This window comes from Ictidomys tridecemlineatus, chromosome 7 (assembly GCF_052094955.1).
Source record: "Ictidomys tridecemlineatus isolate mIctTri1 chromosome 7, mIctTri1.hap1, whole genome shotgun sequence".
NCBI lineage: Eukaryota > Metazoa > Chordata > Mammalia > Rodentia > Sciuridae > Ictidomys > Ictidomys tridecemlineatus.
The window spans coordinates 194,610,480-194,628,114 of record NC_135483.1 but is presented as its reverse complement, the minus strand read 5'-3'; the positions used below and the strand labels follow the sequence as shown (position 1 = coordinate 194,628,114).

The following is a 17,635-nucleotide window of genomic DNA, read 5'->3' as shown; positions in this document are numbered from 1 at the left end:
GTTTGGGGTCTTACCCTCCTTGGACTTCCCTGACTTTGGGGAAATAAAGACACAGTGAACATCGTGTGAGAATGTCACAGTAACGCTCGTGACCACAACGCCATGAGGAGTGGAACCCTGGCCTGGTGTCATTTCCTGGCTGCCCGCTGCCTCCCTGCCCCTCCTCCGTGGCAGCCTGGGGCAGTGCAAAGACACAGCTGAGGTGCCTGGACTGCCGGGGTCCAGTCCGACGTGCTGGCCGGGGAACCCACGTCCTCGGGGGGTTCTGTCCCTGAGAATGAGATGAAGCAGCAGCCCCTTCCCTCCTTCCACTCCGCAGCCCGTGCGCCGGGTCCCTCAGGTGGGGTGGCGGGCCCAGACCGTCCCTCTCCTGCAGTCCAAGCCCTTCTCTGTGACAGACCTTCCCTGGAGGAAACCCCATCAGCCGTGACGAATGACCAACACGGAACAGGAGTCCACGGAAGCATCGTAGATGTATTTTCATTTCTTTATTAGAAAGAGGCCTCTACGCTATAGCCACCTCTCTCCGCGACTTCACACAGCTTTCTTTTTCTTTTCCCCTTAGAATACTGTACAGCTGACACAAAAAAATCCCAAGGCAGGAAAATACAAACGGGCATATTTAATCCAAACGAGGTCATATGAAATAACAAGCAGAGTGAACTGTCTGTCCATGGTTTTAATTACAGTACAAACAACATAAATAAAGCGTCATTGAGCCATCGTGAAACATGGAGTTGCCGAATGAGGTAATATAAAAACAACCCAAGTGACCCCTGTCTCTGGATGGACCCGGCTGCCCTTCCATCTTCTGTACATGGCTATTTACAGACACAGAAACGTGCTGCAAGGTGGGCCGAGGTGCGGCCTTCCCTGTCCACCCCAGATACTGTGCCTCTGTGTCACCTCTGATCTGTTCCAGCCCCCTTTCAGAAACAGGCTCCCACGCAAGATGAGGACCAAGGCAGGCCGGTGGGACAGAGGGGCCGTCCACGGGGGTGGCTGTGGCCGCCTTTGGCTCTCCCCTCGGCAGGCCTGGCCGAGGGGGCAGTGCTTTGGGACTCTTCCGCACGTTAAGGTCATTCCCCCAACACTATGGAGCATTTCTACATCACCTCCTGGCCATCTGGGGCAGCCCGGACCCGCTCCAGCTCCCCGTGTGCCCCTGAGGGTCCTGGAGAGAACGCTGCAGCGGCCGTGGGGGAGGTGGGCAGGGCGTGAGTGCTGGCTGCCTGGACTGGCCCCCACTCTCGGCCCCTTGGCCCCCTCTGCTCCCGACCCTGGTGACCTGGCATGCTGCACAGACATTTTCACTGGCTCCTCGGCTGAGGGCAGCGGGCTGCCCAGCCAGCGTCTCTGCACGAGGCCTGCCAAGACCTCCATGAGCTGGTACTACACAGCGGGGGGCGGGCCCGGGGCTGCTTCCTGGAGCCCACTCTGAGTGGGCACCCTTGGTGGGCACAGGTCTTCTAAGAGATCTACAGTTGACTCTAGTAGCTGCTTTCAGGGCTAGTGTGGGTGCCACCCGGCACTGGGTGACGGGGTATAATGGGCCCCGGGTGCTGCTGCCAGCTGCTGGTGTGTTCAGGGCTCTGCTCTCCCCGTTGTGTCTTCCACCGCTTGGTCCTTCTTCCACCTGCACCCGACACTCCCAGTGCACCCCACAAACAGGCCCCCAGACAAACAGCCCTGAGCCAGCCCGGCTCTCACGTGGGGAGGCGCCTGCTGTGGACCCGAGCAGCTGAGTGCTGGGTGCCCACCCCTAGGCCCAGGCACTGGGTGGGAGGAGGCCCCCCCGACAGGGACAAACCCCAAACCAAAAACACCTGGTGATGGAACACGGGAGGGAGGGCAGGCTTCCCAAGGTCCCCCTGCTGTGCTGCTGCAGGTGGGAGGTCACTGCACTGAGACACCAATGCTCCTAAACCAGCTTAAAAACCCTTCAGGTAAAGACTTGTTTCACAGAATCCCTTTCCAGAATAATCCATGGAGAATAATAACCTCTGATGTCAACCCCGACACAGGACTCAGACCCACGTTTAAACAGCAGCAGATTTACAACGTTCGTAGGGAATCTGTTAATATTTTTTAAACATTTGGGGCAGGGTTGCTTTCCTACGGGGGGGGGTACTTCTGGTCTGAGACACTAAGGTCTAAGTCGTTAAATGTCATCTTCTCCATGAAGGCGGACATGGGCCCTGAAGCCTGGTTTCTCCACTCAGGACGTCTCGGGTCCAGGGCTACCTCCTGGCAGTGATGGAGAGTCTGAGGGCTGCTGCTTGGCAGCTCATCTACCCCAAGGTGCTGGGCCCCTCCCTCCTCTGCAGAACTGGAAGGAGTTTTAACATTTGGGCTGAAAACAACCTAATTTAGATGCTTGAGTGGCGAGGACCCACCAGGCAGGGCGCAAGCAGAAGAGAGTGCCAATCAGAGGTGCACAGGGTCCAGGAGTCCCCTGCCCCGCCGTCTGCCAGCACCACACTTGGGCCAGCAGGCCGGGCCTGGTGGGCCGCTCAGGGACCCGGGTGATGGGCTTGAAGGATGCCTGAGGCCTGGGCCCTGGCTTAGCTTCTGGGTGAGGGAGGAGGGTGGCAAGCACCTCAGATGTGACTTCAGGACGTGAACAGCCCGAGTCCCAGGAGGCAGCTGGAGATAAATCCTGTCCCCTTTGAAGGAAAGAGGTGTCTCCAGCACATTTCTATTCGAGTTCCTTCCTGACTGCTTTTCAATCTGTTTGCTTGGAGGCCATAAATACAACTCAGGAGAGCTCTAGAAAAGTCTCAGTGACCTTGTCAGGGAGAGGGATGGGGGCAGAGCAGATGGGTGGGGCAGCCACGAGGAGGCCAGTCACACCTCTGCTGGGGAGAAGTTTCCTCCCAGAACGCTCTAAACGCCGGGAGGAAGAATAAGGGCCCTGGCACCTAGGACACAGCTCAGGCAGGGGGCTGCACGGGTCCCCTTTCGCCAAATTCAGACACAATGTTGACCTGGGCCTTGGGGGGGAAGGTGGGTGCTTCAGTGAGCTGGACACTTGCCCTCCAATCAACCTCACAAGCTTGTCTGGTGGGGACAGGGTGGCAGAGCCTCAGGCCACACTCAGCCAGCGCAGGGTGCCTCCAGCAAGCACTGATCCTTGAGGAGAAGAAAAGGGCACCAAGGTGAGGACCAGTCCATGCCACCAGAAGGGCACAGGAGGGAGAAGGGTGGCCTTGACCTTGGACAGCGTAAGTCATGGCATGGGGCAATGCTCGGCCCCCTCCTCTGGAGATGAACACCAAGAAAATGAGCAACGTCTGACAAGTGGGGGCTGAGTGCACTGTCCCCTGCACGCAGGCCCAGTTCCTCTCTCCCGCGCCACTGCCACCTCCCAGGACAAGGGTGTGAGGACACAGTGCCAGCTGGGGCTGGGTGTCCAAGTGTGTGCTGACTTCATTTCTGTTCCTGACAAACGCTCCCGATCCCTGGGCCTCATCCCTGCCAGGTGTGAGCTGGCGTCCCCCAGGCCAGGTGGAAACCTCTTTGCACCCCGCCAGGCCCACAGGTGAGGGTCGAGCCAGAGGGCTGGTGGCTGTCTAAGGCTGCCTGCACCCTCTGGGGAGAAGGCAGGGCCAGGGGGACTTGTCTGTCCACCGACCAAAGCTCTTTCTCAGCAGACCACATTCTTCCAATGAAGTTACATCTTGGTGTAGATGGCACAGGGTGGCAAGCCTGGTGTCCACGCCACAAGGCAGAGGACGCCTCTAATCGACCTCATCAGGCTGGGAGGAATCGTGGCAAAGGGAGCTCTCGTGCGTGGACCTGTACTTGAGCTGCAAGAGGCTGTTTGGCCTGACTGGCCTGCAGAGAATGTGCCCAGGTAGGGACTACAGGCAAGAGTGACTCTAGCTGGGGGTGTAGCTCAGTGTGTGGACCACGTGCATGGCCTTGGATTCCACCCCCAGCCCTGGAAAAAAGAGCTCACTCTCTTCTACCTTTCCGGGCTACATAAACACTGCGCGTCCTGACTAGGAGATAGGACAGTGCACCATTTGAGAGAGCAAAGGCTCATGAATCCGTTCCTCCCTCTTGAACTGCTCATCTCCTGGGGCCATTACTGGGGTGCTGGGCTTGGTACCCTCCTCTCCTCTCCCCGCAGCACCTGAGGTCTGTTCATCCTGGTCAGTATCGTAGCCCCTTCCCCTGCAGGGACCCCTGGCTGCTGAAGAAATCCTGCCAGGTGTGTGCCTCACACTTCACAGGTCAGTGACCACAAAGCCAAGCTGCAGCACTGCCCAGGTGCTGTCTAGATCCCCATGCCATGGGCACCCCCAGCTGGCTCTCACCTCGGGAGTTTCTACTCCAACAGAAAGGTCACGTGGACTCTGCAGTGGCGGCTACTCATGTCACCCTCTCTCTAGAGGGTGGAACGTAGACAGGAAGTTCCAACCCCCTTTCCGTACTGTTCATTTCTAACACTGGCTCCCGGCCCCCTGCTTCCTCCAGACCCAGCGTTAGTAAGCTTTCAAATGGGAGCAGGAACACTGCCGGCCAAGAAAGGACCAGAGCCTGACACAGGCACGAGGACACATTAGCCACCACTCTCCTTTATTTGACAGGAAATCCTTAAAACCCCACTGCTGCTCTTCCATCTGCTGCCAAAATGTGGGATCCAGAAAGTGGGCAGCCTGGGGCCAGGGCAACGTGGCCACAAATGGCAGGGAGGGGCAGGAGGGAGGGAGGGAGGGAACGGGTCCAGCACTCAGGCTGTGGAAGGTGAAGTGAGACAAGAAGTCATTTGGGAAAATATTATATTATAAACACATATAGTATGTACACACTCATATACATCCCAAGAGAAGCCTTACAGGGAATTCCGTTTCTTTTCAAAAGAAGGCTCCACTATGATAAAGCATTCCTAGAGTGGGAATTAACTACAATGAAATAATTTAAGATTTTCATTTATATTCTATCTGTGTTCTCTACAGAAGGTCTACGGTGTATAGAGGCAAATGTGTATAGCGGGACTGGATGCTAATGTATTCTTCAAAAATAGGCAATGACATTTTTTTCTCTATTCACATTTAAAATAACTACACAGTGATGAAACACAGAATTAGAAGCCAAATGGAGGGACGATAGAACCATGGTCGAGGTTCTCGGAACTGTGGCTTGCTGCACCTGTGATAGTTCTGGATACCGGTCAGTTCCTCTGAGCTTAATTAACATTAGAAATCTCCGTGAAACACTTACCCACATATAAATTCTGTGTAAAGCTTTATTTTCCCCCACCTACTTTAATTTTTTTTTTAAAAAAGTGAAAGAAGAGGAAAAACTCTTACAAAATATAAGGTTTAATATATGAGAGCAGGAACTTCTCCTGTGGCTGCTGAGCCAAGAGGCTTCACGTCCCTGTGCTATGTCAGCCCAGCGCCCCGTGTTTCCATGTGACAACCTCCTTCCGGGCCATGTGGCCACAGGGCTCTGGGTAGAGCTGCCCCTTTCATAAGGTAAGGTGCACCGTGGTTTGCTTTTCTGCCCTTGACCACCACATTGAAGGGGACCTGAGTCTGAAGCCCCCGATGACCCCGTGTTGGCAAACTAGTAAAATGGGGAGGGCCTGGTGCCATGCTGCCCGGGGTTCTCTGGACCCCGGTGGGGCTGGCACCACGGGCAGCTGCTGCCCAGGCGCCTTTGCCACAGAGCAGGGTCTGGGGTTCAGAAAGTCCCTCTGTCCTGCCAGAGCTCCTTGTTCTGGGTGGGCAAGAGTGGTCTCAGTCTACAACACACCTTCAAAGAAGGAGTCATGCTCCTTCACCCCCTTCCTAATACGAGACCTCCATCTAGTGTCTTTTTTCTTCCCTTTCTCGATTTTAATCAGCAAATTGTACCACCATCTTATTTTGATCTGTTCCTTTTTAAAGGCTGTATATCACATTAATGGAAGTGTTTACTGCTGGGAATATTTTCCATGTACAATGATCTGTAACCCTCTTATCTCAACTAGTTGCACATTATTAGTTCACATCCAGTTCAATTTATAAATTAACAGAGGTGCCATTTGTCTGTACAAAAATCAATGCATATTTATGAACTTCTTTTATTCAAATAGATTTTCACACATCTTACCTAAGGACCTAAGACAGAAGCCTGGGTAAGGCAGGCCGTGCCGCCTGGGAGTGACTGAGGCCCGGCACATCCACCTTGGCCAAAGGACAGAAAATCTCTCTCACTTTCAGGAAAAAAAAAAAAATAGCCTTTTATGTATTTACTTAGTTTACCAAATGCACTCAAGAAGCTGATGTCAGCTAGATTTACCGTTTCCTTTTGAATTTCCAAGTCATTCTTATTTATTTTTTCCATTTTGTTTTTGCACCAAGGAGACTGCAGTCAAATAATACTCAGCAACTGATTTCCTCTCTTTGGACTGAAAAAATTAAACAGATACTAAATTATGACAGTGAATTTAGAAAGGAGGGCTCCGAGGGCTCCAAAGAACATGCCTGGGATAATACGACGCTTCTCCGAGTATGGCAATCACATCGCGGCAATCACCGGAGCGTGCCCGTGACTACCTCCTCGGCTAATGTGCTCTCTCCTCAGTGATGAGTAATCATGTCCTATTAAACAGCGGTAATGCTGCAAGAACTCAACGATACAAGCGTAATGAAGCCAGTATTCTCCCTGGACAGATTAGCTACAACTGATTTGACACATACCATCATAGGGGCTTCAGACCTGACAAACTCTGGGCCGGCTCCTGATTTATGCCGTCAAGCTCCTGGAGAAGAGATGGGATGCGGGCGCTCCGCTGGGTGGACGTGAAATGGGCTCCTGTGCTTCACTGCAGTCGGGGAGGTGCCCCTGCTCCTCGCTCCTCACCTCGCGCCCGCTCCCGGCCCTCGTCCCTCGTGCCCTGCTCTGTCCAGGGGCCACCGGGGCAGGGGTCCCACGCCGTGTGCTATCGTCAAGGACCCGAGGCGTGGTCCCCCGTGCTGCGGCGGGAGTCCGTCGAAAGGAACCGCCTCTGCGGCCTGCTGGCCTCTCCCTCGAGGAGGTCCGGGTTGGGAGGTTTCTGGGGGTGAGTGGGTGGCGGGGCGGGAGGTGGCCACCAGGAAGAGGGAGGGGACGTGACGGGACTCACGTGCTGTGACCCCGAGAGCGGACGGCGAGGCGGGTCCCCGGCGTGGTGGGCAGGGGCGCCGCTCTCAGATGATGCTGGGCACCCTCCCGCTGCTGTTGTTCCGGTTATTGTTCTTCCGGGACAGGTTGGGGGTGGCCATGAGCGCGAAGCGCTCGTCGGGGCAGCCGTACTGCAGCAGCACCTCGGTGCACTCCTGGCTGGAGGCCTGCCGGGCGTAGGCCAGCGCCGTGTTCCCGTGGGCGTCGCGGGCCATGACGTCCACCCCGTACTGCGGAGGAACAGAAGCCCGTTAGTGCCCGGGGACCAGACGGCAGGGAGCGCGGGGCAGCTTCTCCTTAAGCCCTGCACGTGGGAACTGGCTACCAGGGACTGGCTGGGGGCCGGAGTGGCCGGGGCCAGCGGGGCCAGGGGCGCCGGCGCCTTGGAAGCTCACCTTTGCCAGCGGATGCCCTTCCCTGCAACACGAATGGGTTGGGACAACTCTGAATCTTGTTTCTACTTCAACTTTCCATTTGTAAATGAAAAAAATCATCACTTAAAAAAATCTCAGAGGCAATTCATTTTCATTGTGGAAAACACATAAGTAGGGCTGGGGATGTGGCTCAAGCCCTAGCGTGCTGGCCTGGCATAGGCAGGGCGCTGGGTTCGATCCTCAGCACTACATACAAATAAAAAAAAATAAAGATGTGTCCACCGAAAACTAAAAAATAAATATTAAAAAAGAAAAAAGAAAACACATAGTAACACGTTAGGAACACAGGAGGAAAACCTCAGCCGTGACCTGGCCACTCAGCGGTCACCTTTGCTGAGTGTAGTGATTCCCTCTAATGGTTCTTTGACTCTAACGGACCTAGCTGTGATGGAGATAAAACTCTATATGAATACTCTGTATTTTTTTTTTTAACTGAACGCTGGGTGTGATCATTTTCTTACATCATTAAAAATGACTCACAAGCGCAGCTCCTAAGAGCCACAGGGTCCTGTGCCCAGGACCCACTCAGTCACTCCATTACTGTGACACATTCACTGGTAGAAGAAATGAACTGTGTGGTGTGTGTGTGCACGTTCTGAGTCTTTCGCAGGACCGTGACTGTCAGAGAGAAGGCAGGGAGGGCAAGTCCCTCCTTCCGACACCACATTCCTAGGCCTGCTGCTCACAAGCAAGGCCCTCTGCTGCTTCTGCCAGCTCGCAGCAGCAGGACGCACTGCGGGGAGGGCTCCTGGACAACGGGGCGGGGAAAGCCACGTGCACTGGGAAGGTGGAACTGTGTGCCCGCCACTGCTGTGCTGGAATCCCAGCCCCCAGGCCAATTTGACTGGTGTCCTCTAGGAAGAGCAGGAGACACTGGACATGCTTGTCCACAGAGCAGTGACCATGTGAGGACACGGCAAGAAGGCAGGCCACGGGAGACAGCAGCCCTGCTGACACCTTGACCTTGGGCTTCCAGCCTCCAGAGCTGCAAAAGTCAGTGCAGCTGTGTGCCGCAGGTGGCTCCCTGCAGCCAGGGCTGAGCTGGTCACTGGTTTGCTGTCACTGCAGCCCAGGCAAACTAAAAACACTGCTATTTAGTTTCATTCAGTCTCTACTGAGCCAAAATGAGGCTGAGGATCTGATCGACTTTTGATTTAGTATCTGCGTGTCTAATTCTACTGCAACCATCAAAAAGTAGGTTAAAGACACGGAGGAAGCTGCAGTCCTCCTCAGTGGTGCCGGACTGGGCTGTGCAGCTGCCTCGGGTGCAGGCAAAGGAGCCCCAGCAGGGCGCCCCTCCTCTGACTCCTCTGTGGCTCTGTCCAGGTGCCCCGGGAGCTGGTGGAGGACCACAGGCAGGGCCTCTTGCGGGATCATGGTCTACCACTTGAGCTTCCATGTCAAGTAAAAATTACTCAGAATATTCCAGAGGAAGCCCCTTGACAAACTCCCACCCCCTCAAATTCCAGGGTTTAGGGCTCTACCATTGCATTTTGTGAATAAAAACACCCAAGGTTTGGCAATGGGGAAATGCCACAACCATGAGATCGGAGGACCCTTCCCAGGTCCCCAAAGAGGATGGAAATGAAAAAGGGGCCACTGCCATCACGTTTGACCTCAGGGGACATCAGAAAGATGGACCTTCAGAACCGGCAAGGGCAACACCAAGAGGACCACAAGGAGAGTCCGGTGGGCTTCGCCCCCCCGCCACACGCTGGGGATGGAACCCAGGGCCGCACACGTGCCAGGCGAGTGCTCTCCTGAGGCAGCCTCACTTCTGCCTCTCATCCTCGCTCTGCCACCCCACACGGTGAGTCCAGAGGGCAGGGGCCACCGCACTTCAGTCCAAATTCCTTCCTAGGACTCGATCCCCGCTCTCACGCTGGTAAGGAAGGCCTTCCACCAGACAGAGCCCAGCACAGAGAGGGCACGCCGCCACCTACCCAGATGAGCAGCTGCGCCAGCACCACGTTGCCCTTGCGGCAGGCCAGGTGCAGCGCCGTGCGGCCGTCGCCCTCCCCGCAGGTCTCGTTCACCTCCTCCCGGGAGCCGTGTGCCAGCAGCAGGATGACTGTCCTCAGGTCCTCGTCGGCGGTGGCTCGCAGCAGATGCTGGCCCAGGGGCAGCTCAGTACAGGGCAGTGGGGCCAGGAAGAGTTTCTGCTCATATTTGGCCCGGATCCACCGTTCCTTCTCCTCCCTGCAATGACACCAGACAGGCGTGATCACACCAGGCAGGAGGACCTCGGCTGCAGCCCCCGCCCCTCAACCCCGGAGCAGTGAAGTGTCCACGTGGCAGAGGAAGCCGGGTGAGGGCAGGAGGATGCCCACGGTTCCCAAAGTGGTGTCCTGACCTGCAGAGGCACCCCCTGGCAACGTACTAGAAGGGCGAGCTCCCTGCCCCCCGCCAGCACCCAGGATCGGCACCTCTGGGGAGGTGAGCTAGCCCTGCAGGGCTCGTGATGCCCTCAGAGGGTGAGAGCCAGCTCTCTAAGGCCACAGCCTTGACACCTACTTGAGTTCTTTGTTTTAGTGCAGCAGCCTTGACCTTGAAAGAGAGCTGTCAGGAGGGCCCCTTCTTGTGGGGGTCTACTGAGGGGTTTCCATAGGCTCCAGGAGAAGGAGCCCACAGCTATCCCTCCCTGGGCTCTGGCCAAGTGTCCTCCCTCCAACCCCGACTCAGTGTCAACTGTGCACTGCGGCTCTGGGCCCCGGCCAGCGGAGTCTACTCTCCGCTGGGCTGATCTGGGCAGGAGGGCTCTTCCTAGGTGTCACTGAGGCCCACTCTCAGGCCAGAGGGGAGGTCTTAAAACAGACAGAGCTGGGTGACGTGCGGGCACTCCTGTCATCTCTTCAGACCTGGGAAAGGCTTCGTGGAAGAGACAGGATGCCCGGCCTTCCTGACACGACCCAGAACAGCTGGGTTTTCTGGGGGAAAGCGTTCCAGGGCCCAGGAGAGGAAGCAGGCAGGCGGCTCCCTGCAGCCAGCGCTGAGCTGGGGGAAGCTGGGGAGGCCTGGGGTGGGCTCCGGGGCGTGGAGAGCAGGTGAAGCGGGCAGCGGGTCCCCGACTCCCAGCAGCCTGGCAGGGGCCGAGCTCTGGAGCTGGGTGTCGAGGGGTCTGTAGAGCTGGGACCCTGCCTGTGACATCGGGTAGGAGGGCTGAGGAAAAAGAGGAGGGGACAGAGTGACGAGAGAAGCCAGGGCAAGCAGAACCCCGACAGCAAGACCAGTGTCCTGGCAAGAGGGAGGGCCAGGCGGAGGGCCCAGGCCATCGCATCTGGGGTTGGGGTTGGTTTCTCAACAACAACAACAACAAAAGATGTAAGAGCCAGAAAACCCAGGGACCCTCCAGACTCTGGCATTGCTATGGGGAGAAAAGGGAGCGGACCAAGACTCTAAAAAGAACCACGTGGGAATGGTGCCAGGAGCCTGCTCAAGCTTTTCGATGAGGGTGATGAAGATGGTAAGAAAAGCCCCCACATGCCCAGAGCAAGTTACGGAAGCCCCCAGGACACCGAGCCGCAGCCGGCCTCCCCTACAGCCAGAGGCTGTCCTGGGCATCACCAGGGTACACAGCTGCTGGCCAGCAGGAATCGCTCAGGCCTCCCGCCCTCCTCCCGCCACAGGCTCTGAGGGCACATCATTCAGGACGTGCAGAAGAAAGGCCGCTCACACCTTTACCCCTGTTTACACTGCGCCTGGTGATCCAGTGTCGGGTTAGCCCTAATCTGTCGCTAAATACTTAGGCAAACAGATCCTTCCAGGAGCAAACCTGGATTAGTTTTGCTTCACTTCCTGGTACATGCGAGTGACCCCAGAGTGACCCCTGACTCTTTCATGGGGAGATTTCCAGGACAAACACTGGCCGCGGCCCAGGATGACCTGTGCTCCACCTGGGCAGACACCAGGTACAAAAGCAGACGGTGTCCGGAAATTCTGGTGACGAAGAAGAGACAAAAAACCCCAGTGGTTTTGAAATTATTTTAAAAACCTTACTTATATTAAACATTTGTTGATGCATTTCATAAATCACAAAAGAGAAAGAGCAAAACGTGAATTAAATCGAAAGGGATAATGGCGTGGGATATGTCCAGATTTCCAAGTTCCAATTTGCTAACTCTCATTTTTTCGGTAGGCATAAAACCAGACCGTATTATTCTGCTCCGATTGATTTTAATAGTCATTGCTAAGTCATCCAGGGTAAGCTGGAGAACTTAGCATAGGAACTCCGGTCCCAACTGCAGTTATTAAATGTTCTTTTTAATATTCAAATACCCCAGCCAAAGGCAGAGTGCAGATCCCACAGCTCTGACCCCCCTGCTGGGTCTGGATGTTCTCTGAGGACGGTGGCCACCGGCCTTCCAATGGGCCACCACAGGAAGCTGTGGCGAATGCTCTGGAGGGCAGTCACTGACAGCAGCACAGGGTGGGATGGGCTGCTGGCTGCTTTTAAAAACTGGTGTCCTTTGGACACAGAGTGAAGCCGGGCTCAGGTCTGCAGGGCGGAAAACGTGCTGTCTGGGGAGCCTTCTTTGAGAGGGGCGCTCCAGCATCATGTGCCCGAAACAGGAAGAGGGCCTGGCAGAGGCCTAGGGGACGGCCTGGCCCCAGGGGACGTAAGAGTCCCCAGCAGGGTGCAGCTGCTGACAGCCACCTGGACCTCTGACTCCAATACAGAAGAGGGGCCAGGCCTCGGGACCGGTGCCGGGAATACTGCAAGAAGACAAGCCTCGTGGACTCTCCACAGGGTCTGCCCTCCTGGCCTCGGTCCACATGGACCTCCACCCTCCACCCGGGATGTCCCAGAGCTGCTCAGCGTGTGGCTGTACTTGTGGCCCTTCACCAAGCATTGTGGGCTTTTCCAAAACAGTCCTGCGAAGTCAACCCCTGCGTCCCTGGGGACTGTGATCTTTTGTTAGACACCAAGAGGTGACTTCCAGGGAGCTAAGGGAGGCTGCTGGCTTTGCACCTATCAGCCACGACTCTTGTTAGCAGTTTTAACCTGGTTAGTACAAACACAGGGCCTAGGCCACAGAGGCCCCTCTGAAAACAGCTGCTGGTATTCTTATAAAGCACAGAGCATCCGCAGTGGGGCGGCGTGTGCACCCGAGGTGCCGGTGGCCTGGGGCTGGGGCTCCTCGCTGCTGCTGGCACTTGAGGTTCCTAAACGTGCAGACCCGGGGGCCTCCAACTCCACGTGCTCGGTGTGGCCAGGTGAGCTGCTCTTGGCTGGGGCCTGGACAAGCCTGCTGGTGTCTCCCAGGCCCCCTAACGGTACGGAGGGCTCAGAGACATGGGGGTGAAGGGCACTGGGTCACTGAAGTGACCCTGTGCCTGCCACAGTTGGAGGGCTGAGTGGGCTGGCCTTTGCCCACAGAGGAGAAGTCTGAAGTGTCCTGGCTCCCTGCCCACCGATTCCTGTGTTGAAGCCCTAACCCCAGGGACTGGAGCTGGACTCGGGTCTTTAGGGCAGTGGCTATGGCTAAATGAGGGCATGAGGGTGGAGCCCTAAGGTCCTGGGGCAGGTGCCCATCTGAGAGGAAGAGAAACCAGGCCTCCCTTGCTCTCTGAGTGCAAGGAGAGCCAGATAAGGATGAGAGGGAACCACTTGCAAGACGGGAAGAGGCCTTGCCAGACACCAACCCCTCGACCTTGGGCCTCCAGCCTCCAGAACTGTAAGAGGCCAACTGTAGGTACTTGGCATTCGGATAGGGCATCCTGAGCCATGACCTCCACTGCCCTTGCCAGGCTTCCGCACGGCCAACAGGTGAGAGGTGGATGCTGCCGGGTATGAGGACATTCTGCCTAAGGCACCACCCTGGGAATCCACGATGCCAGGTGCAGGCATGCCAGTGGTCACTCTGACGTCCTGCTCTTCTTCTGTCCCCAGCTGGGCTCCTGCACCCTTTCTTTTCCCCAAGGAAGGCCAGTTCAAGAGCAGGAAGCCAGCAGTACATCACTTCACCTCGTTCCGGTGCCCCAGAGGACCACTGCTCATGGCCTCTGTTAGCTAATGAGCTAAAAAATGAATTATTGGCACAGCTGCCGTCAGCAGGGAGGAGGGGCTGGCTGCTCATCTGATCCTGGTGCTGACACACCTTTAGATAAATCAGCCACTCAAGCACCAGGGAGAGAGAGCGCCTGCTCATCAGAGGACAGACATCGCCCATCCCCCCAAACCAAGAGAAGACACCTTCAAAGATGCCTTCGTAGGTATTCTCTTCCTGCTCCCAATGAAGTCTCTTGGTGGGTGGCCCTCCATCTCCCTCTGGGCTGTGATCAGGAGCTGCCTGGTGCATGGACCAAGGTCCAGCCAGGGAACAAGAACAGGACTTAGGGTCAGAGGGTAGACGCCAGGTCCTCCTGGCTCTGCAGCCAGGAGCCCTCTGGGTACATGGGGGTCCAGGGGGCTCGGCATGGACAATCTGGCCCTGCAGCCTGGTGGCTTTGTCACCCTGATCTTAAGCAGTGGTCACTTGGCCAATTCCTCATGTGTCCACCTCAAAGGGGACTCCCTCAAACACATCTCTCTTGCCACCTGCTACCCGGAAACCAACTGCTGCACCAGTGAAGACCAGGTGCCACCTCCTGCACTGACCGTGACGATGCTGAGGGTAAGGACAGACAGCACCTGGCTTCGTGGGTCATTCCTGACGACATGAACTCTTCGAGGGACCCTGAGCACGTTACCATCTTCACAAACGAATCGCGTATCAGAAGCAGAACAAAATGTGTGCGAGTTGAGGCCACGTTTTGGGAAATCATGGCCCAAAGGAGTCCAGGTGTCAGGAGGGGGTGGAGGGAACCTGGAGGTGATAGGCATAGCTCCTCTTCTCTGGAACCAAGGAGGCCAGGTGGTGCACGCCGCCCAGATCAGATGGGGCTGTGGGGTGCAGGCCGGCGCCCCAGCCTGGCCTTATTGGTTTGCGAGCAGAGGATGCGACACAGGGACGTGTGTGTCCCTGGCACATGCTCTACAGGGAGCCGCATGGCAGTCTCGGGCCTGGCCTCAAGGTCTGGCTGCAGGCGTGATGAGGGCACAGCCAGGAGCCCTGAGCAGAAGCTCCCTTCTTTGGAAAGAGATGGACATCAGGTTCTGCTCAGCCTGCTAGGAGGGCAGCTCAGGGCCAGGGTGAAGAGCAGGAGGACTTTATGACCCGTGTGCAGGCCTGAGTGAGATGAGCGCAGAGTGCCAGCCTCGAGCGTGTGGATGTGACGGGACGGCCACCAGCCTGGGCATCACATCAGGTGTATAGAGGCAGGGCAGCAACCTTGGCAGTGATAGAGCCAAGGTCAGGAGTCCAGCAGGATGTGAGGTCAGGGCTGTGGGGCAGGCGCCTCTGAGGCAAGGACAGAGACAGGGCCTGTCACCATGGTGGGCTGCACCAGGCTCTATCCTGGGGCCATGGGGTCCAGTCCTTGCTTGAGGTCCCTCATGCCCAGTGCTGGAGGACCCCGGCAGGGTGGGGAAGACACGGGTGAGACCAGCCACGGGCAGCGCTGTGGAGGTTATGATGACAGTATACCTGACGCCGGTCCTGGCCTGACTGAGGGTGTGCCGCAGGAATGGCCGTGGGCCACCCTAGTGAGTGGGGACGCTGCGGGGCTGCTCCCTGCATGGTGTTGAGGGGCGGGGCCCCAGGGAAGTGGCCGAGTCACAGGCAGCAGGTTGTTGCTCTGCGCGAGAGGCTCAGGTGCCCGCTCGCCCCCCGCCACGGGAGCATGCAGCACTGAGGCGCCGTGACTCAGGCTTGCCAGGGAAGAGAGCGGCCCTCGCCAGGCACCAAACCCACTGCTGTCTCGAGCCCGGCTCCTGAGCTCCGGGACTGCCCCTGTCGCCCTGTTTTGGAGGACGTGAACAATTAAGAGGCGAAGGGCGCTGCTCAGGCTCCGGCTGCGACAGCCGAGTGGCTGAGCCTGTGGCTGCCTGAAGGCCTCCTGGGGAAGCCCGCTCCTGCCCTGTGCTGCTGGCCTGGCAGATCTGGAGTGCTGACACCACCGGGAACGCATCATGGCTGCAGCCTGGAACACCCCCGCCACCGGGGAGCGAGGCTGACAGGGCTGTCGGCAGTGTCCCCCTCCCGACTTCCCACCTTACTGAAACCATGCATAGAGTAGTGGTGAACGACACTGACAATTTCTGGAGTAGTCAGAGAGTGAAAGGGAAGGAAATCACAGCTGTGGGGGAAACGAGGTGAAGGAAAACAGCAGACACAGTATCTGAGACCAAAATGCAGGGGTGCGAGGTGCCCGGTGCTGGATGGTGGTGATGACCGTAGAGACTGGCCAGTCCTGGTGGTCAGTGAAGAGCACTGTGGCGAGGTCTGGTGGGGCGGAGCCACGCCTCGCCAGACCACCTCTTCCACCTTCCCCAGAGCAAGGCTCTCTGGATGTGGAGCCCTTTCTTTGTTCCTCGGGCCCAGAGGGCTGCGAGGACTCAGTCACCAGGAACCACTGCCATCAGCTGCTTGGGTCTGGCAGGGAGGGCTTCGCAGGCTGCCAAGGGGCGAGAAGGTTAATGGCTGGATTCCCAGAAAGAAGATTCTTAACAGATAATCACACAGCTTTGGACTGGCTGTCCTGTCTCGTGGCCGCCCAGGAGACGCGTCCTTAGGAACACTGGCATGGCCCCCAGGCACCGCTCCTGCCCGGCCAGGCATGCCGGAGGGGAGAAGGGCGTCCCCGGTGGTGCACTCCCAACCTCCCAACCTCTGCGCGCGGCTTCCCAAACGCTTCTCTGAAGTCCTGAGCACCAACGCCTTTCCCGAAAGCCCTCTCGGGGCTGAGCACTGCCCCCAGATGGGAAAGGCCGGAACATAACTTGGGCATGTGTGTGCCTGTCACTTACAACCCTGCTCATTTTGGAAACATCGTCCCCCCCAGGGGATGTGAGAGTGATTTTCTGAGAGTTTCTCAGCAGCGATTTTCTTGGAGATTCTGCAGCAAAGTGCAGTGCAGCGCGGGAAGGCCCTTGGGGTGAGGAGGCGAAGCTGGAGGAGACGGGCTGTGAGGTGGTGACAGACCCGGAGAGGAAGGACGGAGGAAGAGAACAGCCTGGCTAGCAGTAAGGAATTTCCAAAGTGCTTCCTGCCTGGAGCAAAGCAGGGCCGGGCGGAGGCACGGAAGAGGGGGCTGGAACAATGTGCTGAAGAGCAGCTTTCCTCCCCGCAGGCAGGGGAAGCCGGCCACTGGGGGCGAGGGCCGCCCGGGCCCTCCTCATGCATGCCTTCCCCCAGCCGCGTTGCTAGGGGTCAGGCCGCAGGAGCAGGATGGCCAACAAAGACCGATGGATATTTATTCCTTAATTACTGAAAGCTTTTAAGCAACTGGCCACTGTAAATCCCACACGCAGGAGCAGGAGGCAACGGACAAGGATTTACGCTCACGGGGCAAAGGAAAAATAAATATCCTGCCTGACTTCTGGTCGATACTATGAGTGTTTTTGCCAACCTGCAGGCTGTTTTATGAGCATGGAGGAACAGAACAGGATCATTATTAATTAAATAAAGTCAACCATATTAGGCTTATTACGTCTGAGTTCCACTACCGGGGCTGCAGGTGCAGGCCCGGGTAGCCCAGGAGGGCGAGGACTGTGTGCTCTGTGGTCCAGTCCCCAGAGGTCTGTGTGACTCTGTGTTGCCCTGTGCAGCCTGCGCTGTCCCAGGCAAGAAGAGGACTGATGCCCCTGGGCTGAGCTCGATCGTACCCACGACTCAGTCTGGGTTCAGGTGGAGACCAGTGACCTCTGTGACACTGTTGTCATTGGCACGGCCCTCCACCCAGGAGCCCCACTGAAGAACACTCCGGGTCCAAGTGGTAATATGCATGCCATGTCCTCTGTCCCATGCTTCCCGGCAGCCTGTGCACCTTCGCTGGGGGTTGCCAAGGCAGGTATAAGGACAAGAGGGCCAGCCACTGGCCCAGTCTGGCCCTGGGGGGAGAAAACACAAGGCTAATGAGTAAATAGACCCCCAAGACCTGCTTGGAACCCACGATGTGCAGGTGCCCACAGAGCTCTAAGCACACCGAGGGAGAGACCCAGG

The 17,635-nt window shown here is 57.0% G+C and overlaps 1 protein-coding gene across 20 annotated transcripts in view; it reads right to left on the bottom strand.

Annotated features, from left to right (window-relative positions):
• Window positions 1–473: 473 nt before the first annotated feature.
• The window catches only part of Agap1 (ArfGAP with GTPase domain, ankyrin repeat and PH domain 1), a 473,567-nt gene continuing 456,405 nt past the window's right edge, over window positions 474–17,635 (bottom strand). For all 20 annotated transcript variants that reach the window (XM_078018283.1, XM_078018285.1, XM_078018287.1 and 17 more), the window contains 2 exons: window positions 9,536–9,791; window positions 474–7,388 (listed from right to left, as the gene is read on the bottom strand). In XM_078018283.1, coding sequence (XP_077874409.1) covers window positions 7,185–7,388; window positions 9,536–9,791 — 460 coding nt within the window. In that variant the 3' untranslated portion in view covers window positions 474–7,184. The remainder of the gene's footprint in view (window positions 7,389–9,535; window positions 9,792–17,635) is intronic.